This window comes from Capra hircus, chromosome 9 (assembly GCF_001704415.2).
Source record: "Capra hircus breed San Clemente chromosome 9, ASM170441v1, whole genome shotgun sequence".
NCBI classification, from domain to species: domain Eukaryota; kingdom Metazoa; phylum Chordata; class Mammalia; order Artiodactyla; family Bovidae; genus Capra; species Capra hircus.
Window position 1 is genome coordinate 29,378,610 of NC_030816.1, and position 25,834 is coordinate 29,404,443.

The 25,834-nt window shown below is 37.0% G+C and overlaps 1 protein-coding gene across 2 annotated transcripts in view; it reads left to right on the forward strand.

The window, feature by feature from the left end:
- OSTM1 (osteopetrosis associated transmembrane protein 1) overlaps nucleotides 1–23,409 on the forward strand; it is a 41,021-nt gene extending 17,612 nt beyond the window's left edge. The window contains exons 3-6 of one of the 2 annotated variants that reach the window (XM_005684598.3): nucleotides 4,660–4,757; nucleotides 11,009–11,173; nucleotides 13,717–13,882; nucleotides 21,349–23,409. In XM_005684598.3, coding sequence (XP_005684655.2) covers nucleotides 4,660–4,757; nucleotides 11,009–11,173; nucleotides 13,717–13,882; nucleotides 21,349–21,404 — 485 coding nt within the window. In that variant the 3' untranslated portion in view covers nucleotides 21,405–23,409. The remainder of the gene's footprint in view (nucleotides 1–4,659; nucleotides 4,758–11,008; nucleotides 11,174–13,716; nucleotides 13,883–21,348) is intronic. The other variant, XM_018053099.1, reaches the window with a different exon arrangement.

Consider the following 25,834-nt stretch of genomic DNA (forward strand, 5'->3'; position numbering starts at 1 on the left):
TGTTCAGAGAAGCTTCTTTTTTTAAATTATTTTTTCTTTTGTTTTTGTTTTTCATTATTCTATAAATTACCTTTTTATAAAGAAATTACTTCAGTTATATATTTTATATAGGAGAAATTGCCATTGCGCTCTCATATTCATGCTTTAGACTACTTTTATATGGCAATACAGGGGTATACACCCACCCCCGATATCATACATGTCCATTGTCATGACATGGCTCACTATATACAGATGTATAATTGTTGTAGGTGAAATTTTATTCCCTCTACCTCCCTACAAAATGTCAACTACAAAAATTGTAAACCACTTCAATCTTATTAGACCATATACTAATATTATGCACATTTGCAACTGTTTTTATTTATATATACTCTACCTCATGTGTAAAAAGATTCAAGGCTACTTTGTGATGATGTTAAACCAGGATTAAGAGAGGCTTATGTTGTTATTTTTTTAAAGAATTTAGTGTATAAACTTTTTGAAAGCCAATTGAGTTACATTTTTAAATAGTAAAGAAAACATGGTATAATTGAGATAAACTTAATTAAGAGCTTGACAAGTATATTTTGTATTTTAATAACTTACTAACTTGATGTATGATCCTCAGTATATCATCTTATTTCTCCGGCTGTTTCCTGATTTTTGAAGTGATCCCTCAGATTTTCAAATGATAAGGTGAACGATCAGAACAGGACTTACACACGTGAGAAGATAAAGCTGCAGAGACTGTAGAGTTCATCCGCAGGGCCCCAGGTACAGACCAGGTCCTACACTATTGGCCCATGTGAGCGGGTTAATGGAGCGGGATTCCAACTCAGCTTCTGGAGGCAGAAGCACTCTTTTGTAAACTACCCAAAGGCAATGTCTTTTTCCAGTTTGCATAAAGGAGTCTTAATGTACTGGTTGCCCTGTTCACCAGTTTTAGGCTTTGTCTCAGTTGCCAGCACTGAACAGTTGATAGCAACTGCCTGAATCCCTGCATGGTGTAAAAATCTATGGGGAAATCTATGGGTGGTGGATGGAGGAGTAGAGGCGTGTATTTATTAATTACCCGTATTAAACTTTTATTGTTTAGAATGTAGATGTGAATATTTTGTGTTTGTGGTGTTTGAAAGTGCAGGCTTAGGAATCAGACTAAGTAGCAACTCCTGGTTTTTACTTATCAGTCGTGACCTTGGCAACTTCCTTAATTCCTCTCAGCCTCTGTTCCTTATTTAAAAAGTGGAAATAATAATAGTTCTTGCCTCATGGCTTCCCTGGTGGCTCAATGATAAAGAATCCACCTGAAATGCAGGAGACTGCCTGCAACGATGTGAGTTTGATCCCTGACTTGGGAACATTCCCTGGAAAAAGAAATGGCAACCCACTGCGGTGTTCTCACCTGAGAAATCCCATGGACAGAGGAGCCTGGCAGGCTATAGTCTATGGAGTTGCAATAGTTGGACATGACTTGGCAACTAAACCACCACCACACCTTTCCTTATAAGATTGTTGTAAGAATTGAGTGAATGTGTTTAAAGTACAGGCATGGCACTTGGAACATAGCAACTACTCAGTTAACATAGCTTTCATTGTAGTGATTGTTGTTTGTAATAGTGAATACACTGCCTAGTGTGTCTTATCCTAATTCTGCTCAAGGGGAGGGAAAATTTTTTCTTTCCTTTACCCATTGTAGGTTCTTTGATTGGAACTCTTTAATTAGACTGGCCAAAGATGGAGTAACAAGAAAAAAACAAACAGAAGTTTATTAACATGTGCACTGCACATGTACACGTGGGAGCACCCAGTGATGAGGAACTCAAAGGGATGGTTAGAATTTGGATTTATATATCATCTTAGGCTAATCTGAGGAAAGGGATTTTGGCCTTCTGGATGTAGGAGGCAAGTTATGGGGAAGTGACCAGCAAAGTATGGTAAACAGGATTGCTTAGTAAGATTTGTTATGTAGATTTAAGTTAGAGCCTTCTCCATTGGGAAGAGTTAGTTGTTATGAGTTCTCCTTTCTCTGGAGAGGAAGACATCTTTACAAATGGAAATTTCCTTTACAAGTGTAAGTTTTATTTATAAAATAAAAACTTGAACCCTGTTTTTAGTTTTTCCTGCATCTATTGATTCTTAAAGTCCTTTAGCTCAGAATAATCCATATGCCAAAAAGGCATATTTTGAGTTGGCATATTCTAGTACTCTTCACTACTTATTCAGTCTGTCTCTTATCCATTGATTTCTTTTTGTTTGCATTGCCACTTTTCTCCTGGATAGTTGCAACAGCCTTCTATCCTGTCTCTCCACTCCCAGTTGAAAGATAATAATAGATGGCCCGAGTGTGTATAATGTACAGCTGTCAGTTGATTTGAAGAGGAACAAGAGTATGGTTGAGTACTAGAGAATAGAAAATATTTTAATATCTCTTGTGGAATAATTGGCAGGGCATCTACAAGGATTGTTTTGTGACTCTGACATTAGTTTGAATTGAGTCCCCTCATTATAACTTCAGAATTTTCTGTAGTAGCGTTCTACAACTACAGTTGGGAATAGAGAAAAGTTGTGTGTGCACTCAGTCACTCAGTTGTGTCTGACTCTTTGTGACCCCGTGGACTGTAGCCCACTGGCTCCTCTGTCCATGGAATTTTCCAGGCAAGAATACTGGAGTGGGTTGTCATTTCTCACTCCGGAGGATCTTCCCAACCCAGGCTTCTGTATTGGCAGGCAGATTCTTTACCACTGCGCCACCTGGGAAGATAATGAAGGCTTAAAATATTAATTCTTGTGGTTATGTGGAACGTAAAGACAACAAGGATTCTAGGAGAGTGAGATTGAAATGGCTGACCATGAGTCCTAGGATGTGATGTCAGGCACTTGAACCTAGATCCCAGAGAGTAATCTGAGAACACAGGGAGATGATAAGGAGTTAGAGCACAAACTGAGGATAAGGAATAGGTTCATCCAAGGAGGGGCAATAGATAAATACATTGTGCTTTGTATATGCATATAAAATAATTCAAAGGATTTAATTTGAGCTAATTCAGAAAATGAAGATCATGACATCTGGTCCCATCACTTCATGGGAAATAGATGGGGAAACAGTGGAAACAGTGTCAGACTTTATTTTGGGGGGCTCCAAAATCACTGCAGATGGTGATTGCAGCCATGAAATTAAAAGATGCTTACTCCTTGGAAGAAAAGTTATGACCAACCTAGATAGCATATTCAAAAGCAGAGACATTACCTTGCTGACTAAGGTCCGAATAGTCAAGGCTATGGTTTTCCCTGTGGTCACGTATGGATGTGAGAATTGGACTGTGAAGAAACTGAGCCCCGAAGCATTGATGCTTTTGAACTGTGGTGTTGGAGAAGACTCTTGAGAGTCCCTTGGATTGCAAGGAGATCCAACCAATCCATTCTGAAGGAGATCAAACCTGGGATTTCTTCGGAAGGAATGACGCTAAAGCTGAAACTCCAGTACTTTGGCCACCTCATGCGAGGAGTTGACTCATTGGAAAAGACTCTGATGCTGGGAGGGATTGCGGCAGGAGGAGAAGGGGACGACAGAGGATGAGATGGCTGGATGGGATCACTGATTCGATGGACATGAGTCTGAGTGAACTCCGGGAGTTGGTGATGGACAGGGAGGCCTGGCATGCTGTGATTCATGGGGTCGCAAAGAGTTGGACACAACTGAGCGACTGAACTGAACTGAACTGAATATGATGTGAGAGTAGCAAGTTGCAGAGGAATATCATTTATGTGAGATTTTTAGGAACTTATGAAACAATTGTATTTGTTTCCAGATGTTACTTGCAAATCCCTGTGTGAGTATTTTATGCAAAATTATCACCAGTTTGTTTCTCTGGTCTCCCAACTCATAATAGATTAGAAAGAGCAGATTTTTAAAAATTACCCTCTTTGATGCAATAACTGACCTACTAGTGGAGATGGAAGAGACCCAGAACTACTAAATTTAACACAGAAAAGGATCAAAAAGCATATACATTTAGCTGAAATTAATGCAGATAAATGGTCTTATGCCTGAAGTACTCCTATTAAGGCAGCGTTTGATAACTGATATTCATGATTAAGACTTTGCACTGTCAAAAATCAATTTCAATTTTATTTGATAATACTGTTTTTACAAAGAGAGGAGAGTATGTGATTAAGATTTTCATGAAAATGGTTATGATGTTAACAAAAATATTTCAGAAACTAAAAGGGGTAAGTTTCATGTATTTGGCTGCTGCTACTGCTAAGTCACTTCAGTTGTGTCCAACTCTGTGTGACCCCATAGATGGCAGCCCACCAGGCTCCCCTGTCCCTGGGGTTCTCCAGGCAAGAACACTGGAGTGGGTTGCCATTTCCTTCTCCAGTGCATGAAAGTGAAAAGTGAAAGTGAAGTCGCTCAGTCGTGTCCGACCCTTAGCATGGACTGCAACCTACCAGGCTCCTCCGTCCATGGGATTTTCCAGGCAAGAGTACTGGAGTGGGGTGCCATTGCCTTCTGCCATGTATTTGGAAAATTCTCTTAACGTGTGAAGACACTTCATGCTTGTTTGAACAGAGGTTTACAACAGTGCAAAACGGAAGGTAACAGCTTAACAGATAAATGACTGTATATAATTACTGCTTGAGTTATATCAATATGCCTTTTTGGTTTCTTGACAGATTGTTTAACGAACAAAAGTGAAGAATTATCAAATAGCACAGTATACTTCCTCAACCAATTTAATCACACCTTGACCTGCTTTGAGAATAACCTTCAGGTATTTTTATATATGATACTTGAATTAAAATGCTGTTTTGTCCAAATGAATGATAAATAATTCCAGTTTTTATAGCACTACTTGTTGATATTTATCTACACATGCATTGTAGAGGTAGACCTGGATTTCTGCTAAATCCTTCTATTACTAGCTCTTGGGCAAATCAACAAAACTTCAGTTTTTTAATTTGTAAGGTGGGAATAGTAAGATCTCCCCTGACTACCTTCCAGTGTTTTGTAGTCAGGATCCAATGAGTTAATGAGTATGAACATATTAACTGAAGCATGTGATTGTTTAATTGAAACACAATGTTGTTCTGTCTGACAGTAATTTACTTTGACTTTGTTTATGCAGTAATGTATTTTGCAGTTCAGTATGATTGTCTATAAGAAGCTTATTCTCTGCCTCAATGTTTGCTTAAATAAATTTTACCTACTTTAAAAGACTCTGTTTAGTAATGTAACTTTGAGTTTTGAAGTATAATATAAAAGGTAGCCTTTAAGAAACCAAGTTATTGGGTTTTGTTTTCTCCACCTCTGACCTTTGAATGTTAGTATTAGAGCTTTCCTGGTGGTGGTGAAGGGCGAAACTGGAGTTCTGATAAAGTCCTAATTTTGAAACTTGCTTTTAATCAAGTAAGTAATCTACACAAATAGTTATAAACATGTTTAAGATATAGGTATGTATGATTATCTCTTTAATAAATGTGATAACAGAATTATGAATTTCCCTGAGTATAGTAAAAAACATTTATTAGATGAACATATAGTAGATAAATATTTCCCAAAATATGTTCTGCAAGCATTTAATAGATAGTCCATAAAAAAAGGTTTAGTGTTAATAAAGGTAAGAAATGCTTTACTACAGGACTGCAGAGCTTCAGTGGACAAATGTACATTATATAAAACTTCAAATGGTAATTATTGTACACAGCATTTACCAAACCTATTTGGGAGCTCTTTGGTTTTAGAAACCAAACAACGCTAGTTCTGATACATGTACTTTAGGGAAGCTAGCATTTTTCCTGGGATGTTGGTTGCAAATATTTTTATCCTGGTTTGTTGTTTGTCTTTTTATCATGCTTCTCTTTTTGTTGTGAAGAAAATTTAAATTTTCATGTCATTAGATTTACCAAAATTAATGAGTTAAGGATTTTGTGTCACACTAGAAGGCCTTTTCCCACTTTGAGATTATTTAAAAATTTTCTCCTATGATTTCTTCTAGGACCTTCAGGATTTTGTTTTATATATTTAAGCATCATTTATCTATTTGAAATTTATTTCAGTGTAAGATTGAGACTTAGGGGCTTCCCTGGTGGTTCAAAGGTAAAGAATCCACCTGCCAATGCAGGAGATGAGGGTTCGATCCCTGGATCGGGAAGATGCCCTGGAGAAGGAAATGGCAACCCACTTCAGTATTCTTGCCTAGGAAATTCCATGGACAGAGGAACCTAGTGGGCTACATCCATGAGGTCATAAAGAGCTGGACATGACTTAGTGATTGAGCACACACACATGTGAGCCTTAGCTCCAACTTTTTATTCTGATGGGTTCTTGACTGTCAAAACAGGATTTACTAAATAAATCCATGAAATGAATTTTAGAACCAAGTTTAAAAAATCAATCATTTTGATATTTTATTATAATTACATTACATTTTAGATTTATCTTTTGGGAAAAATTGACATGTTATGATATTGAGCTCTTCTATCTAGGAGTACAGTATATTCAATACTTTCTTTATCAAAATAAAATAGACAACACAAAATTTACCACATTACAGTTTTTTAGTGTAAAGTTAATTGGCATTAAAGTACACTCACATTGTTGTACAACTCCACCACCATCCATCTCCAGAATGTTTTCATCTTCTCAAACTGAAACTTGGTGCATGTTAAGCAGTAACTCCCCATCTCCTCCTTCTCTAGCCCCTGGCAGCCACCACTATTCTTTATTTTTTAATGTTCTCTAGCACAGTTTTATTTATTTATTTAAATTTCATACAGGCCTTATAGTGGTTCTTAACTTTATTTCAAGGTTGTTTTTAAGAAATATTTATTTGGCTGTGGCGTGTCTTGTTGTATCATGGCTATCTTTTGTTGTGGCACACGGACTCTCTAGTTGTGACATACAAGCTCCAGAGCACGCAGACTCAGTAGTTGTGGTGCACAGGCTTAGTTGTTCTGTGGCGTGTGGCATCCTGGTTCCCTGATCAGGGGTCAAACCCGCATCCCCGACATTGCAAGGCACACTGCCAACCACTGGACCACTGGAAAAGTCCCTATTTCAAGGTATTATTATGTAGTGTTTGGTGCCTCTGGAATTGTATCTTTTCTTCCCCCACTACAGATTTTAACTAGCTATTTTTAAATGTTTCATTTTGGAATGATTTTAGATTTTTATAAAAGTTACAAAGGTAATACAGAGAATTCCTGTATACCCTTGACCCAGTTTCTTCTAATGTTCCCCTTATATTACCATGGTACATTAGTCATAAATAAGAAATGAACATTGGTACATAACTCTTAACTAAATGCTAGACTTCATTCTGATTTCACCAGTTTTCCTACTAATTTCCTTTTTCTGTTTCAGGATTCATTCCAGGATAATGCATTGCATTTAGTAATGGTTACTCCTTAAAATTTCTATCATATATGTAGCTACATTTCCTTTCTTACTTTAAATGCTGTACTTATGAGACCTTTTTTCCCTTGAATTTTATTTAGGTTTGTTGAAGGTATGTTTGTATTGATCTTTTTGAAAACCCACAGTTGTCTTTATCAGTTTCTATTTTATTTTTCTTAATGTGTTGATTTATGCTTTTGCACTGATTAATTCCTCCTATATTCCTTTGGTTTTGTCATTTTTCTCGTTCCTTGAATTGAATGGTTGATTGGTTTATTTATTATCGGGGAGAGGTATCAGCTGGAGCTGTAGATTTAAGTCATCAGGTACAGATAGTATCAAGCTTGGAGACTTGGATGTGAGTGTAGATAGAGGTGATAAAGAGGCCTGAGTTCTGGGCACTGCTAGTGTTTTATAGGGTGTGTGTGTGTGTGTGTGTGTGCGCAACGCCAGTGTTATATGGGTTGTATCTTTGCATGTGCATGTCTATGTGTATGTGTGTGTGTTACAGAGGGGAGGGGAACTAGCTAAAGAGATAGGTGGTAGCAGTGAAGTTGATGGTATTGGCTGTGGCAGTGGCTTCTGGCTCAATGATGAGGCAGGGATGTGGGTTTAAGTTCCACACCAAATCCATCTTATGTCAGTATGTATTTACAGGTAGCTTTTCTGGGAGGCTGGACTGTCTTGGTGGGTGCGGAGACTGCTTTTTGTGGATGGCTTTGCAGGCAGGGTGGGGCTATTTTGCCAGCCCCTCACATTTCTAGAGGACAGTGGGTGGTTGCAGGGGCTAGAGGGTCACAAGAGACTGTGGTGCCGGCTAGTTTCCCTGGGAATGGTGTGATAGCTGTTGTACAGCCTTCCCATGAGGAGATGTGCATGGCATGCCTTTATAATTTACAGTGCTCTTCAGGGGCCTGGGTTTACTGTCTGTTCTTGAGTCTCTTCAGAAAAGAAGTCAGGAGACAGGCACATGCTGAAATCATCATCTTCCAAGAATCCTACTTCCTCATTTTTTTCAGACATCACAGGGCTTTTTGATTGTTTGGCTGTGTCACCATTTGGGTTGGGAAGATCCCCTGAAAGAGGGCATGCAACCCTCTCCAGTGTTCTTGCCTGGAGAATCCCATGGATGGAGAAGCCTGGCAGATAACAGTCCATGGGGACGCAAAGAATTAGACATGACTGAGCGACTAAACACAGCAGCACACACATGCCACCATTTAGTCAGTCAGTCTTTATTTGGTGGAGATTTTTGTTTGGTTCAGTATTTTACTGTTACAAACAAGGACAGTCCTTTTGGGGTATCAGTTCAGTTCAGTTACTCAGTCATGTCTGACTCTTTGTGACCCCATGGACTGCAGCATGCCAGGCTTCCCTGTCCCTCACCAACTCCTGGAGCTTGCTCAGACTCATGTCCATTGAGTCAGTGATGTCATCCAACCATCTCATCCTCTGTTGTCCCCTTCTCCTCCTGCCTTCAATCTTTCCCAGTCTTTTCCAGTGAGTTACTTCTTCCCATCAGGTGGCCAGAGTATTGGAGTTTCAGCTTCAGCATCAGTCCTTCCAATGAATATTCAGGACTGATTTCCTTTAGGATGGACTGGTTGGATCTCCTTGCAGTCCAAGAACTCTCAAGAGTCTTCTCCAACACCATAGTTCAAAAGGATTAATTCTTCAGTGCTCAGCTTTCTTTATAGTTCAACTCTCACATCCATACATGACTACTGGAAAAACCATAGCTTTGATCAGACAGACCTTTGTTGGCAAAATAATAATGTCTCTGCTTTTTAATATGCTGTCTAGGTTTGTTATAGCTTTTCTTCCAAGGAGTAACCGTCTTTTAATTTCATGGCTACAATCACCATCTGCAGTGATTTTGGAGCCCAAGAAAATAAAGTCTCATACTGTTTCCACTGTTTCCCCATCTATTTGCCATGAAATAACTGGACTAGATACCATTGTCTTCAGTTTTTGAATGTTGAGTTTTAGGCCAGCTTTTTCGCTTTCATCAAAAGGCTCTTTAGTTCCTAGTCACTTTCTGCCATAAGGTCATCTGCGTATTGATATTTCTCCTGGCAATCTTGATTCCAGCTTTGTGCTTCATCCAGCCCTCCATTTCACATAATGTACTCTGCATATAGGTTAAGTAAGCAGGTTGACAACATACAGCCTTGACGTACTCCTTTCCCAATTTGGAACCAGTGTGTTGTTCCATGTCCAGTTCTAACTGTTGCTTCTTGACCTGCATTCAGATTTCGCCCTTGATTCCCAGACTGGCTGGAGCCAGAGGTCTCCAACTCTGCTCTCCTGGCCCCATGTGTCTTTCCGAGGTCCGAGCTGTCCTCTTCCCCCACTTCTTTGGAGAACTGCCTGTCTGGTTTGTGGTCAGCTGCCTCTGCCCAGCACTCGAGCTCAAATAAGCTGCAGTTCCCCCTTTTGGAGTTACTCAGGGCAAAGAAAGACCCATGGACATATGGACATGACAGCCACAAGGGCCTCAGAGGAGGGCATGCTGGCTTTGGGGTCAGTCATGGTTCTACTTGCCCTTGGCAGGGCTGGTGGTATTATCCATATTTATCTGTCTGGTAAATTCCTAGAAGTGAAATTGCAATGTCAAAAGATATGTACATTTTAAGTTTTAATATAAATGACAAAATTATACTCCTCTGTCAAGGCATTAGGCTCAATTTTTGATTGAACATATTTAGCTAAATGTACGTTCTATGAAAAACAGGCAATGGGCTATTTCTTGTGGCAGAACTGAACAGAGACTGAGTTTCTCTGTCAGATGGTGAGGGTAATGTTGTGGAGGCTCCATCAGCTTGATTTCTTTAACTTTTTTCTTTTTTCTTTCATTCCAGTAGTCAGTTAATGTTATTTCTTCAGGCTCCAAGGTAACGAATAAATGGAACAGAAAACAAAAGTGTGAACTGCTTAGCAAACTTGTTCTTGAAATAATAAGTGTTAGTACTAGAAGTGGAAAAGATTAAAATCCACTAACATTATGTCATTACCCATTACCTTCATTTCAGGTTATACAGTTCATTGGTATTAGTCCCTTTTTGTTGACCAGAAAGGCCTGGATTGTAAGCCTTGGGGTAGAGAGGGTTGAGGAAGGAATGTAGTTTAGGTGCCTTTTCCTTATTCATCAATAAAGTCCTCTTTGTCTCAATAAGGTAGACTTCAGTGTTCAAGTTCAGTACAGGCAGGAGCATACTTTATTTGGTGAAAGTAGGATAGATAAGGGCAGATGTATAAATGACAAGATAACTTAGGAAATTTTTGGTATGTAGGTATCATTAATTTGGTGTATGAGCTAGTGTTGTTCTCAGTTAACAGTGGCTAGTGCTGTCGTTTTCAAAATTCAGGGGCAACTAGAAAGTGCCAAACATTTTGCTATGTGTTATACATCAGTCTTTATTCCTTGGGATCTGTAATACAGGTAAGGGTATCCCTATTTTATAGGTGATAAAACCAAGGCTCACAGTGGTTTAGCAACCTTCCCCACATCACAGCTCAGCACTTTAATGCACTCTATTATTTCTTCTAGGAAATGTAATTAAAATTCAATGTTTAGTGTGTGTATTACATGGGTAACGTGTATCACATGTGCCTTTGACATTTTAGGGGAGCACACACAGTCTTCAGTTAAGAAATTACTCGGAAGTATGCAAAAACTGTCATGAAGCATATAAAATTCTGAGTAGTCTGTACAGTGAAATGCAAAAAATAAATGAACGTGAAAGTAAGGCTGAATTTGGAGCACATTTATGCATTGATGTGGAGGATGCAGTAAGTACTTTGCTTGTGAAACAATGTATGTTTTGCAGTGTTGAATATGCCTTCTGTGTTATTATTAGAATCTGCATATGCTGTCTTCAACCAGAAATAACTAGTTGCTAAGTAGTAAGTTAGAATATCCTGATATGTAAAGCTAAAAATGGAAATTAATCAGATACTTCATCAGCAAGTTGATAATTTAGTATATTTGGTTCTTTGTATTAAAGTATAGTTGAGTTACAATATTATATTAGTTTCAAGTATACAACATGATGATTTAATATTTTTATTGATTATACTCCATTTATACATTTTGTTTTTTAAATTTGATGATGAGTGTCATTTTCAGAGGTATGGGTATTGTTAAATGTTTGCATTTTAGTTTCTTGTGCACTTGTTACTAATTCGGAAAGTCTCTAGGTTTTGTTGTACATGTTTCTGAAGCCATTCCTCAATTACTTCCTACGACTGAGCTACTTCACTTTCACTTTTCACTTCCATGCATTGCAGAAGGAGATGGCAACCCACTCCAGTGTTCTTGCCTGGAGAATCCCAGGGGCGGCGGAGCCTGGTGGGCTGCCGTCTGTGGGGTCGCACAGAGTCGGACACGACTGAAGCGACTTAGCAGCAGCTCTTACTTTATTTCTTTGTACCTATTACCATCTGAAAAGTTTTGTTTCCTTATTTGTAGTCTTTCTCTCCTTACTAAAATATATAAGCCTCAGGAGGACAAGGACTTCATGTCCTTTTTTGTTCACTGTTCAGTTTTCTAGAATAGCACCTGGCAAATAGCAGGCCCTTAGTAACATGTATAGGTTGAATGAATGAATGGTCAACAAAAACTCTTCTCCATTGAATAGCCTGCCTTTACGTGGGGTACCACTAGATGGCGATCATGCCTTTTTATGGGAATGTGATGCGTGATTATTGAAATGTTAAAAGAAATTGAAAAACTATTGGCAAAAAGCAGATAGTTAGTGGTCAAAATTGGTAAACGTAATGTTTGAGAATGATGAGTGTGAATTATAGCAGCTTGAGATGAACATAGTCTATCAGTAATATTTAGAATGGTAAAAAGCACTTAATATGGATGTACCATGGGGATTTTTGTTTGTTACTGCTGTTCCTGATGTTTAGAATAGTCAATACTTGGCTTTCTAGTAGGTTCCAAGTAAATAATAAATATCTTTTTAAAATAATATAAAAGAATGTTTATATTTTTAAAAGAATTTTTATATTCCTTTAAAAGAATTGAAAATAAAACTTATCCTCCAATAAAAAAGAATAATAGTCTTTAATTATTTTAATAAAGAAGAAAAATGAATATTGGTTCTATGACATAAGTTGAATTACAGAAGAAATCAACATGACCAACCTATTTTAGAACATTCATCTTGCAATAAGCAAAAATTGCAACAAACTTACAAGGCACCATTTGTAAACTCGATTAAACAAAATTGAGGCCAGAACAGTTTTCTACATTAAATTTGACAGTTTCCTTATATCATTTAGCCTGTTTGACAGAAATCATGAGCTCAACAAATGCGAGGTACAGCAGCCCCTAAGTGTATTTAAAGCATGCTGGTAAATAAGATGTTAATCTTGTCTAATAAGGACTTCACAGGTGGCACTAGTGGTAGAGAACCCAGCTCCCAGTGAAAGGGATAGATACCAGTTCAGTCCTGGGTCTGGAAAATCCCTGGAGGAGGGCATGGCAAGTCACTCCAGTATTCTTGCCTGAAGAATCCCCATGGACAGAGGAGCCCGGCGGGCTATAGTCCATGGGGTCACAAAGAGTCTGACGTGACTGAAGGGACTTAGCACACATGCACACATTGTCTTAATAAAGTGTCTGTGACTCGTTAGATACTACCTACTTAAAAAATTACTTGCCGTGAGTATGAATCTTTCATAATATATTAAATAAGAGATTAAGCATTTCATAAATATCATCTCTTGAAGAGAAGCCTTATGAAAAAAAAGAGACTCCTTATAAAGTTGATATTTTTATTTCCATTTTAAAAATATTGCAACAAGCTCAGTGAGATTACATAGATAACATATGAAAAAAATATTTTGTTTTTGTGACACTTGCCCCCCAGTTTTATTGAGGTATATTTGACAAATAAAATTGTTATATATTTAAAGTATACAATATGATGATTTGATATACACTGCGAAAGAATTCCCAGAGTCAAGTTAACATTTGTCACCTCACATAGCTACCCTTTTAAATATTTTTTAATGAACGAAGCACAGTTTTAACTATATTTCTATTGATGCTAGTTCTTCTGTGTTTGAAGTCTGTGAAAGGTTGAAATTCTTTGGACAGTATTATGAATTTTGAATATGAGATTTTTGTATGGGTATAAATTTATACAGTGACTAATTGTGAACCAGCTTATTTCCCTACAAAAAGAAATTGTCCTCAACTGTTAATAATTTTTTAGGGATGTATATTTAGTCTAAATTCTGGGTTCTTGTTATTAACAAAATAATTATATGAATTTGAAGACAAATGAAAAACAGAGTAACAGTATTTGTTATTATTTCAGATGAATATTACTCGCAAACTTTGGAGTCGAACTTTCAACTGTTCAGTCCCTTGCAGTGACACAGTGCCTGTAATCGCTGTTTCTGTGTTCATTCTCTTTCTACCTGTTGTCTTCTACCTTAGTAGTTTTCTTCACTCAGAGCAAAAGAAACGCAAACTCATCCTACGTAAGTTTCTTTTTATGATTATTCTTTTATTTAGATAAAAACCTGTATTTTTTTAAAAATCTAAGGCTGCTTTAGAAATGATATATACTCTGAGAGCTCAAGGTATATTAGCTTGAAACAGCTGTCTTCTTTAAATTTTTACAACTCTGTTCACTAATGGAAGAGATGTGTAAGTTTATGAGTTTATAATCAAACTTTAATATACAGTATCTTTCAGAAGCTTTAGTTGAGAAAGCTAGATTCCCTGGAATAAAGTTGACAACAACAGAGCAATAGCAGCAAAGGCTTTGCAAACCTGAAATAGCCATAGTAGGTAAATAAATAGTTTTAGGCCCATTTGCAGAACTACCCATGGCAGAACAACCAGACAAGCATCAGTTAGGGAGAAACTAGCTTGCACAGAGACAGTTTGTTTATGAACAAATTGGAATTGTAGTTGCAAGAAAGTTATTTGACATATGGCATATACTCAGTATATGTTAATTCTTTTCCTTTCTCCCTATCAAATGGGGCAGAGCAGAAAAAGCACTAACTAGAAGGTTTCAACCAGCCAAAGAAAAGTGACTTCCAAGTCTCATATGTTTCTTCTGTATTATCAGAATGAAAATATGGGCTTAACCCTGAGTAGTTTTAGTATTTCTAAAAGAGGATATTTTCTGGAGAAAAACATCAGGCTTTTTTTCTCTTAAATATCATTCCTAGTCTAGGAACCTATGATATAAAATTTTTTCCCCTGTAAATCTTTTTCTGGCATTTCTTCATGATTTATCTAACTTCACTTCTAATATATCTGACTTAAAAAAAAAAAAGGACTACTTGTAGATCAGTTTGTACAATGCAAGGAGTCTTTATCATGGGTGTATTTAGTAAAGTATTTTGAAAATTGTCAGAATTCTGTATATATGTCATAAATCCATCTTAAAAGCATTTATTTAGAATAATAACAAAACATTGCAGGGACCTCACTGTTGAGAAACTATTTTTTCAGGGCTTCATGTACCTTTAAAGTGTAGCATTGTATTTGCTTTGCAAATCTATTTAACGCTGCAGGAGACACATACTACTTCTGATCAGTGTCTTTGTTTGATTGGATTAAAGATTTACTGAGCATGGCCCCTGTCAGAACAAGACCCAGTTTCCCTCTCCGTCAGTCTCTCCTATCAGGAAGCTTCCATAAGCCTCTTATCCTTATCCATCAGAGGGTAGACAGAATGAAAACCACAATCACAGAACTCTAATCAAACTGATCACATGGACTACAGCCTTGTCTAACTCAATGAAACTATGAGCCATGCCATGTAGGGCCACCCAAGATGGACGGGTCATGGTGGAGAGTTCTGACAAAACGTGGTCCACTGGAGAAGGGAATGGCAAACCACTTCAGTATTCTTGCCTTGAGAACCCTGTGAACAGTATGAAAAGGCAAAAAGATAGGACACTAAAAGATGAATCCCCAGGTCGGTAGGTGCCCAGTATGCTACTGAAGATCAGTGGAAAAATAACTCTAGAAAGAATGAAGACACAGAGCCAAAGCAAAAACAACACCCAGTTGTGGATGAGACTGGTGATAAAGTAAAGTAAAGTAAAGTCTGATGCTGTAAAGAACAATATTGCACAGGAACCTGGAATGTTAGGCCCATGAATCAAGGCAAATTAGAAGTGGTCAAACAGGAGATGGCAAGAGTAAACATCTACATTTTAGGAATCAGCGAACCAAAATGGATTGGAATAGGTGAATTTAACTCAGATGACCATCACATCTACTACTGTGGGCAAAAATCCCTTAGAAGAAATGGAGTAGCCATCATTGTCAACAAAAGAGACTGAAATACAGTACTTGGATCCACTCTCAAAAACGACAGAATGATCTCTGTTCATTTCCAAGGGAAACCACTCAGTATCACAGTAATCCAAACCTATGCCCCAACCAGTAATGCTGAAGAAGCTTAACTTGAACAATTCTATGAAGACCTTTAAGACTTTCTAGAACTAACACCCAAAGAAAATATCCTTCTCATTATAGGGGCTGCTGCTGCTAAGTTGCTTTAGTCGTGTCCAACTCTGCCACCCCATGGATGGCAGCCCACCAGGCTCCCCTGTCCCTGGGATTCTCCAGGCAAGAACACTGGAGTGGGTTGCCATTTCCTTCTCCAATGCATGAAAGTGAAAAGTGAAAGTGAAGTTGCTCAATCGTGTCCGACTCTTAGCGATCCCATGGACTGCAGCCTGCCAGACTCCTCCGTCCATGGGATTTTCCAGGCAAGAGTACTGGAGTGGGGTGCCATTGCCTTCTCTGTCATTATAGGGGACTGGAATGCAAAGTAGGAAGTCAGGAGATGCTTGGAGTAACAGGCAGATTTGGCCTTGGAGTACAGAATGAAGCAGGGCAAAGGCTAATAGAGTTTTGCCAAGAGAACTCGCTGGTCATGGCAAACACCCTCTTCCAACAACAAAAGAGAAGACTCTACACATGGACATCACTAGATGGTCAACGCCAAAATCAGATTGATTATATTCTTTGCAGCCAAAGATGGAGAAGCTCTATACAGTCAGCAAAAACAAGACAGGGAGCTGACTGTGGCTCAGATCATGAACTCCTTATTGCCAAATTTAGACTTAAATTGAAAAAAGTAGGGAAAACCACTAGACCACTCAGGTATGACCTAAATCAAATCCCTTACAGTTATACAGTGGAAGTGATAAACAGACTCAAGCAATTAGATCTGATAAGCAGAGTGCCTGAAGAACTATGGTCGGAGGTTCATGACATTGTACAGGAGGCAGTGATTAAGACCATTCCTAAGAAAAAAGAAATGCAAAAAGGCAAAATGGCTGTCTGAGGAGGCCTTAAAAATAGCTGTGAAAAGAAGAGACGCTAAAGGCAAAGGAGAAAAGGAAAGATATACCCATTTGAATACAGAGTTCCAAAGAATAGCAAGGAGAGATAAGAAAGCCTTGCTCAGTGATCAGTGCAAAGAAATAGAGGAAAACAATAGAATGGGAAAGACTAGAGATCCCTTCAAGAAAATTAGAGATACCAAGGGAACATTTCATGCAAAGATGGGCTCAATAAAGGACAGCAATGGTATGGACTTAACAGAAGCAGAAGATATTAAGAAGAGGTGGCAAGAATATACAGAAGAACTGTACAAAAAAGATCTTCATGACCCAGATAACCATGATGGTGTGATCACTCACCTAGAGCCAGACATCCTGGAATGTGAAGTCAAGTGGGCCTTAGGAAACATCACTGTGAAGAAAGCTAGTGGAGGTGATGGAATTCCAGTTGAGCTATTTCAAATCCTGGAAGATGATGCTGTGAAAGTGCTGCACTCAATATGCCAGCAAATTTGGAAAACTCAGCAGTGGCCACAGGACTGGAAAAGGTCAGTTTTCATTCCAATTCCAAAGAAAGGCAATGCCAAAGAATGCTCAAACTACCGCACAAATGCACTCACCTCACACGCTAGCAAAGTAATGCTCAAAAATCTTCAAGCCAGGCTTCAGCAATATGTGAACTGTGAACTTCCAGGTGTTCAATCTGGATTTAGAAAAGGCAGAGGAACCAGAGATTAATCAAATTGCCAGCATCCGTTGGATCATCAAAAAAGCAAGAGAATTCCAGAAGAACGTCTATTTCTGCTTTATTGACTATGCCAAAGCCTTGACTGTATGGATCACAACAAACTGTGGAAAATTCTTCAAGAGATGGGAATACCTGACCACCTGACCTGGCTCCTGAGAAATTTTAGGTAGGTCAAGAAACAACAGTTAGAACTAGACATGGAACAACAAACTGGTTCCAAATCGGGAAAGGAGTACGTCAAGGCTGTCTGTTGTCACCCTGCTTATTTAACTTATATGCAGAGTGCATCATGTGAAATGCCAGGCTAAATGAAGCACTGGAATCAAGATTGCTGGGAGAAATATCAGTAACCTCAGATAGGCAGATGACACCACCCTTATGGCAGAAAGCAAAGAGGAACTAAAAAGCCTCTTGGTGACAGTGAAAGAGGAGAGTGGAAAAGTTGGCTTAAAGCTCAACATTTAGAAAACAAAGATCATGGCATCTGGTCCCATCACTTCATAGGAAATAGATGGGGATACAGTGGAAACAGTGAGAGACTTAATTTGGGGGGGCTCCAAAATCACTGCAGATGGTGACTGCAGCCATGAAATTACAAGACGCTTCCTCCTTTGAAGAAAAGCTATGACCAACCTAGACAGCATATTAAAAAGCAGAGACATTATTTTGCCAACAAAGGTCCATCTGATCAGAGCTATGGTTTTTCCAATAGTCATGTATGGATGTGAATGTTAGACTATAAAGAAAGCTGAGCACCGAAGAATTAATCCTTTTGAACTGTGGTGTTGGAGAAGACTCTTGAGAGTCCCTTGGACTGCAAGGAGATCAAACCAGTCAGTCCTAAAGGAATCAGTCCTGAATATTCATTGGAAAGACTGATGCTGAAACTGAAACTCCAATACTTTGGCCACCTGATGTGAAGAACTAACTCATTGGAAAAGACCCTGATGCTGGGAAATACTGGAGGCCAGAGGAAAAGGGGATGACAGTGTCTGAGATGGTTGGATGGCATCACCGACTCAATGGACATGAATTTGAGTAGGCTCTTGGAATTGGTGATGGAGAGGGAAGCCTGGCATGCTGCAGTCCTTGGCGTCACAAAGATTTGGACACGACTGAGCTACTGAACTGAACAATAAGAGTTCATCTGGTTGTACAAGTCACAAATCTTGTTGTCTCTTAATTTCTTTTAATGTCTTTCTATTTCTTAACTCTTTTCTTTGATTTCCCCATTCCTATATTCACTTCTCCACTCCTTTAAATTCATCAGCAAATACTGCCAGCCCTATTTCCAAAAATATATCTTAAATATATTGTCCCTTGTCAGCACTAATTCAGGGGTCCCTTAACTGATATCTGTACGTTAATTTCTTGACCCAATACAATCCATTTTCCATATACCAGCTAGAGTGAATTTTTAAACACAGATTTTACCATGTTCCTCTCCCATTTGAAACCCCTCCTGTGTACTTGTTGCACCTGAATAAAATAAAAACTTATTCTAGGGTCTGCTCTCCAAGTTGCATCTGATCTGACTTCCATCTGCCTTCCTAAACTACTTGCATCCACCCTTCTCTGTACTCGATGCTGTGTGTAGGTTTCTTCTCTTAGACACCAATTTCATGCACGTTGCCATCCTTCCAAGGCTCTTATATTTGCCCTCCCTACTTTCCTTGACTGCCTTCTTGTCATCCAGGTCTTAAGTCAAAGACCTAAGAGACCTTTTATGACCAAAGAAGGCCTTCTATGACCATCTCCCCAACCTAAGAATACACCCTTCATTTAGTTCTTATATATCATCTTTCTTTAATAGCATTTAATTGCTGTTTAAATTAACTTTTCCACTTATTTTCTACCTTATTTGTTTGTCTACCCTGACTCAACTGTAAGTTCCATCAGAAAATGGATTTTGTTCATCTTGCTCACCACTATATCACCAGCATCTAGAAAGTACATGGCCCATAGTAAATGCTCAAAAATATTTGTGGAATAAAAGAACATTATACTTAAAGTTAGCAGTTCCTAGAGTGTGTTCCTCATAATACTAGTCCTGTAAAATTCCTTTACATGAGCTTCATAATGTACCTGAACATTAATTATATCCCCCAAACTTGACAATAAGACCTTTGCATAATACCTATTGATGTTTTGCAGAAGCATTGTTTATGAATTAAATGATGAATTTAAGGAAATGGTAGCATAAACAAATAATTCTTGTGCTGTTACTTCATGGAAATTTTAATTTGCTTTTCTTTATGCTACCATTTTATACATTCCCATTCATCAAGTCCTATGGGAATTAGGGATTTAAAAAGGAGCAAGGCACAGTAGATGCCCTCAAAAAATATACTGACCATAATCCAATCATTACAACAAATGTAGTAGAAGTGCATAAAGTGTGGTTGGACTGCAGAGAAAGAGAAGATGTACTCGGCATTAGGGATGCTGGAATTTACCATTAGATGATCCCTGGGGTAGAATTTTGGATGATGTGGAGATTTATCAGATAGAGAATAAGGAAGCAAAGAAGTTACAGTTATAGGTGGGTGTGTGCCTGCTAAATCGATTCAGTCCTGTCTGACTCTGCACCACTATGGACTGTAGCCTGCTCCGGTCTATGGCATTCTCTGGGCAAGAATATGGAGTGGGTTGCCTTGCCCTCCTCCAGGGGATCTTCCCGACCCAGGGGTCAAATGTGCATCTCCTGTGGCTCCTGCATTGTAGGCAGATTCTTCACCACTGAGCCACAGGGTAATGGTTATATGTACTCACTGGTACTGCTACCTGATTGGTTTAATGAATTTGATAATTAGAAACTAGATTATATTTAATCATTTAAAATCTTAATTTCAAACTTAAAATAATTTAAAAATGATCAAACAACATAATAAAAAATTTTTTTGATTTAGTTTGCTTCCCAAATCCACTGAAGGCTTAAGAAGACATTATCTTAGGTTGTTTTTTAGTTTAAGTTCCTTTTAAGTTTAGTCTGAAGCCATACACTGGTCTGAGGAAGTCATGTAGTCATCTTGTACTTTAGAGTGGTCAGGGGAGACCCTGATAGAAACTAGAATAGTTATTCTCATCCCTGGCCATACATCAAAGTTGTCTGCAAAGCTTTCAAAAAACGAAAAGAAAAAGCACAATCAGATGCCTGAATACCACTGAAAACCTAAATCATAGCCTCTGTTCTAGTGTTGAGAACCTCTGAAGTAGAGAGATTCCTTAGTTATCCAGTGTAAGTTACCTTCACTATGGCATGGTTGTTTTTAATTTCTGGAACATGAGAAACATGTTTAACTATAAGAACAAAACATATTACCTAGCCAATAGCCATGAATTTCTTTATTAACTCTTAATGACTCAGTCCTATCAACACCATAAACAAAATTGACTGTATATATTTTATTAGCAGCCATTTATGTGCAATGTGTGTAATATCCAACTCTTCTTTGTAAACTGTTTAAAATTTTTTTAAACATTGCAGAGTTCTTTCATTGAATTCTTTCAAGAGAAACTTAGATTTGGATTTCTAGATTAGACTTCTAAATATATAGTTTTATTATGATACTTTATAGCACTTCCATTTTTTAGCTAGAGTACTTTCACTTATATAACATATTTAAGATTGTAAGGTTTAGAATGACATAAATTGTTTTATTTGGTGCTGCTTCTAACAAAGTCATGTGCTTCTAGCAAAGTTATATTTTTGAGTTTAGTAGAAAAAAATAGATGTAGATTTAATTCTTATAAGATTGAATAGATTCAGATTCAAACATAGAATTAATAGATGAACACTGTAGTTTACATAAAATAATGAATTATCATGTTTGGAGAATGAAATTTAAGTTAAAATACTTAATACTTTTGATTTATGTAGCGAAACGTCTCAAGTCCAGTACAAGCTTTGCAAACATTCAAGAAAATTCCAATTGAAACCTGCAGAATGGAGAATCAGCATCTTATCCCATGGATGAATGGTGGAAGACACAGCTTGGTCCAAAAGAAGATAAACTGTGATTTGACAAGTCAAGTTCTTAAGAAATGCAAGGACTTCAGATTTATTTTTAAATAAGAATTTTCAATTTTTCTTTCCTTTTCCACCCCATTTTTAAGGGTTTGGGTATTTTTAATTTCCAGGCATAGCAATGTTGTCTATTTTAAAGTGTATTTGTTAAAATAACAAAAGATGCAAGAACAATCTTTGTTTTGTTTTGTAGACATATTGTTACTGAGGCTTCCTGTATCTCCTTGTTTAACATAGTATCTCAAACAGCAAAGTTTTTGAAAACTAACAATTTAAAAATTAATCAGTTATAGCAAAGACTTTGAAAAAAAAAATGTACTTGCCAAAAAGTAGCAGGTCCAAAGATTAAATTTCTCATCATTGCAGTGTAATTTTCACATATATTTAATATGTCATATACTACAATTAATATGTAATTCCATCTCTAGTTTCCTTAAAGTCATTTTTGAAACCACTAATTACAAACCTCCCAAATAATTTTTAGAACTGGGAAGGCACATTTATCTTTGTAAAAAGATTTATGATAACTGGTTTCTTACTTGACTTTTATAAATAGTATTTTACACCTTATTTTTGCCTTTATTTCATAAGTAATTTGAAATCACTGGACTGCTTTATTATATTCAGGGCAAGATGGATTCTTTTTTATACCAGGGATTTGCATTGTGAAATATTAAGTTATTTGGCAATTTATAATTTATTACTATTTTAAATCAAATGTCACACTGTATTTAAATTGTGATTTTTTTTTTTTAATAGGGATTTTCTCCTGGAAGATATGGGGAGTTTTGGAAGAGAGGAAAAGGAGGAGTAAAAATACCCTTAAGATTCAGAAAATAGGGACCTGAGGGGATGCTTTCTCTAAGACTATTGAATGGTTTGTACTGTAGGCATGAGTCAGTAGAGTCTGATACAGAATGCAGTTCAGCTAAGATGATGCTTATTTTTTTCTAAATTATTAATATCAAATGAAGGTGATACATGATTAAAATGAAGTCAGATATTTCACAGTTGAAAATGAATTCCTTTTTGGAATGTTGTAACCCTTTAAAAAAAATTCAAAATTGTTCATGTTTTCTTCCCTCAGGTGTTTTAGTGTTAGGTGTTCCATTTGTTAATTCCTTCTCACCATCTTGGTGGAAATAGGTTTTCTTTCTTTCCTTTTTTTTTTTTTAGGCTTTGTTTTAAATGTTGAAAATATAAAGGCTGCTCTATATAGAAACAAGAATTGTCTTAATTGGTACAAGAATCTGAATCCCTTCATACACTGTAAAATGTTCTTATAGAGAGACAAGATAATGTTTTTAATTATTTTTTTAACTGTTTACCATGTATACAGAGTGAAAGAGAAGGCTCACTCTTGGATATGTAACATATCCAAAAGCTGTTACAGTTTTTCTAGTCTGCTGTGATCTGTTTAAAATGTGCTGCTGTTTGTTCTGCTGTTACTGTTCACGCTGCTAATGCTAATAGCACTATCTTGATTTGAGGCATATAGTTGAGGGCCATTGAAAGCAATCCTTCATTAATGCACATAAAATCCATTTACATGTGCAAAGTTACAAAATGGCATTTTTGATTCTGGAAGAAGTGACTCTTTGAGCACCTTTTAATATTATGTATTTCTGAAAACCCTGGCTTTTGGATATGGCTGCTAATAAGCACTTTACAAAAGAAAAGGCGTCCCCTTAATATTTTTCTGGTTGAGTCATTGCTCTTTAGAAGTAGCATCAGCAGTAGATTTCAAAAATAAGTATTAAGCACTATGCTAAAGTGTGTAAATATTTCATTTGTAAAGTCATATTGAAAAATTCTTTGCATAGTTCTGAATTCTTAGATTCATAGTATATGTGTGTGTACCGGAATATCTTTAGTTTTTTGACACTTTGAAATAAAGGAAATAGCTTAAAGAAATTGAAGTGCTGTATTTGATTTTTAAATACTTTTTTTTTAACTTCAGATGTAATTGAACATCACATTTCAATTTTCAGGTATTGAGTTTCAATATGTACTTTTGAAAGTACATATTGGGACTTCCCTGGTGGTCCAGTGGTTAAGCTCTGCTTCCAGTGCAGGGGACACAGTTCAGTCCCTGGTCAGGGAACTAAGATTGAACATACTCTGTGGCCAAATTAATTAATTTAAAAAGTACCATCTATCTTATAACCTTGCTGCAAATAAAAATGTACTTTTGGATGAAGATAATGATTTAGATTTGATAGGTAGAAATAACATCAGCTCTCCCACAGTGTAACTCTAAATCAATGAATAACAGAGTTTAGTTGGTAAATGTTGCTTCTGTGGGACACTATTTTCTAATGTTTCACAGATGGGATCTATTTTCTAGTGCAGTGTACTCCCTATAAAGTGAAATGTTTTCCCAGAACGTAGGGGTCAGGGGAGCTGACTTTCCCCATACAGTTGAAAATCCACATATAATTCCCCAAACTCAACTTCTAATAGCTCACTGTTGACCAGAAACCTTACTAATAACATAGTCAATTAACACATATTTTGTATGTTATATGCATTATATACTGTATTCCTACAATAAAGTAAGCTGCAGAAAAGAAAATATTATTAAGAAAATCATAAGGAAGGAAAATACATATATAGTACTGTCAATATAAGTATTTGTCAATACAAGTTTATGTCATCTGTTTACAAGATGAATTGTCTGTCAATAATTACATCAATATTGTCTCATATGGTACAAGACACTATAGATGTTATTTGTATTAGAAAAGATCCTGCATGCTACAACTAAAGATCCCATGTGCCATAACTAAAGACCCAGTACAGCCAAAAGAGTAAATAATGATAAAGAATAAATTATAATGTTTCCAGAAGAAAACATGGAGATAAAAAATTTTGAAACTACAAATGGGAAGATAGGAGATACAGAGGAAACGGTGAGAAGATTTAATTAAAGTTCCTGAAGCAAAAGAGAGATAAAAATGGAACAGAAACAATTTTTGAAAAGATAATAGCTGAGAATATTCCAAAACTGGTGAAAAACATTGTCACCCATTAAGAAGTCCAAGTAGAATTTAAAACAAACCCCCAAACCTAGTCACATTCATAGTAAATGAAAACTAAGGAGAAAATCATACAAACAGCTAGAGAAAAAAGGCTTACCTTCAGTAGAGCAGTAATTAAACTTATTGTTGGTTTTTCATGAGAAATAATGAAAGCCAGAAGGCAAACTGAATATTTTCAAAGTGCTAAAAGAAAGTAACTGACAATCTAGAATTCTATGCCCAGCAAAAAGTGCTCTTCAAAATTAAAAGGGAAATAAGGCATATCTGGGCATAAAGCCTGAGAGAATTATTACAAGCAGGCCTACATTAAAGGAAATACTAAAGCTAGGTCTTCAGGCAGAAGCAAAATGAACTTAGATGGAAACCCAGTGTTGTAAGAAGAAAAGATTGATGAAAAGGATAAAATAGGTAAGTCTAAATAATTATGCCCTGTGGGATTAAAATATACATAATGAAAACATAACAATGACATAAAAGTCAAGGACAGATTCTTGGAGTTAAGTGTTTTAAGGTAATTGTATTATCTGGAAAATTTCAAGTGGGTACTGGTAAATAATTTTGTTTTCTTTAAATTGGACTTGTTACATTCTGACTCAGATCCAATTTCACTCCTTTCATGACATCTTTTATGATTTTCTTCTGCTCTTGACTCTTCATATTTAAGAAAGCAGCTTGTCATAAAGGAAAAAAATAAGGACTTTAGAATCAGATCTGGGATTAAACTCCTGCTTTTCCCCTTTCTTGGACAATTTACTTCCCCTTCCTTGAACAAGCGGGAGGTACTAATACTGGCCCCACAAGATCATTGTGCAAATTACATGAGATTAGGTATGTGAAGAGCCTACAGTGCAGTGTGCAATACCCCACTGTGGTATTAAATACTAAGTAGTACTTCATACTTCTTAGTAAGTACTAGTCTTTTTCTTTTTGACAGTAGTACTCACAAATTGCACGCAATTTAGCACTTGATTAGACATCTCCTCACATTGTTTCCTAGGTTTCTTATGTTTGGGATTATTATCCCTCCTTTCCTGACTAGACTAATCTTTTCCAGTTCAAGGACTATATCTCCATTTCCTCTTGTACCAGGTCAATGAATGATTTTTGGAGTCAGGGTAACACTTTCTTGAAGAAAGTGGAAAAACACTGTGTTTCCCTGAACTACACAGTTTTGTAGCAGATCCACTCAGAAGGATGTTTGAGACCTTGAAGAAAAGTCCTTCAGCTGCCCTTGAAAAATACAAATGGTGAAAACACAACTATTTAATGGAAAGAGAAAAGTGCTATCTTGCCATTCA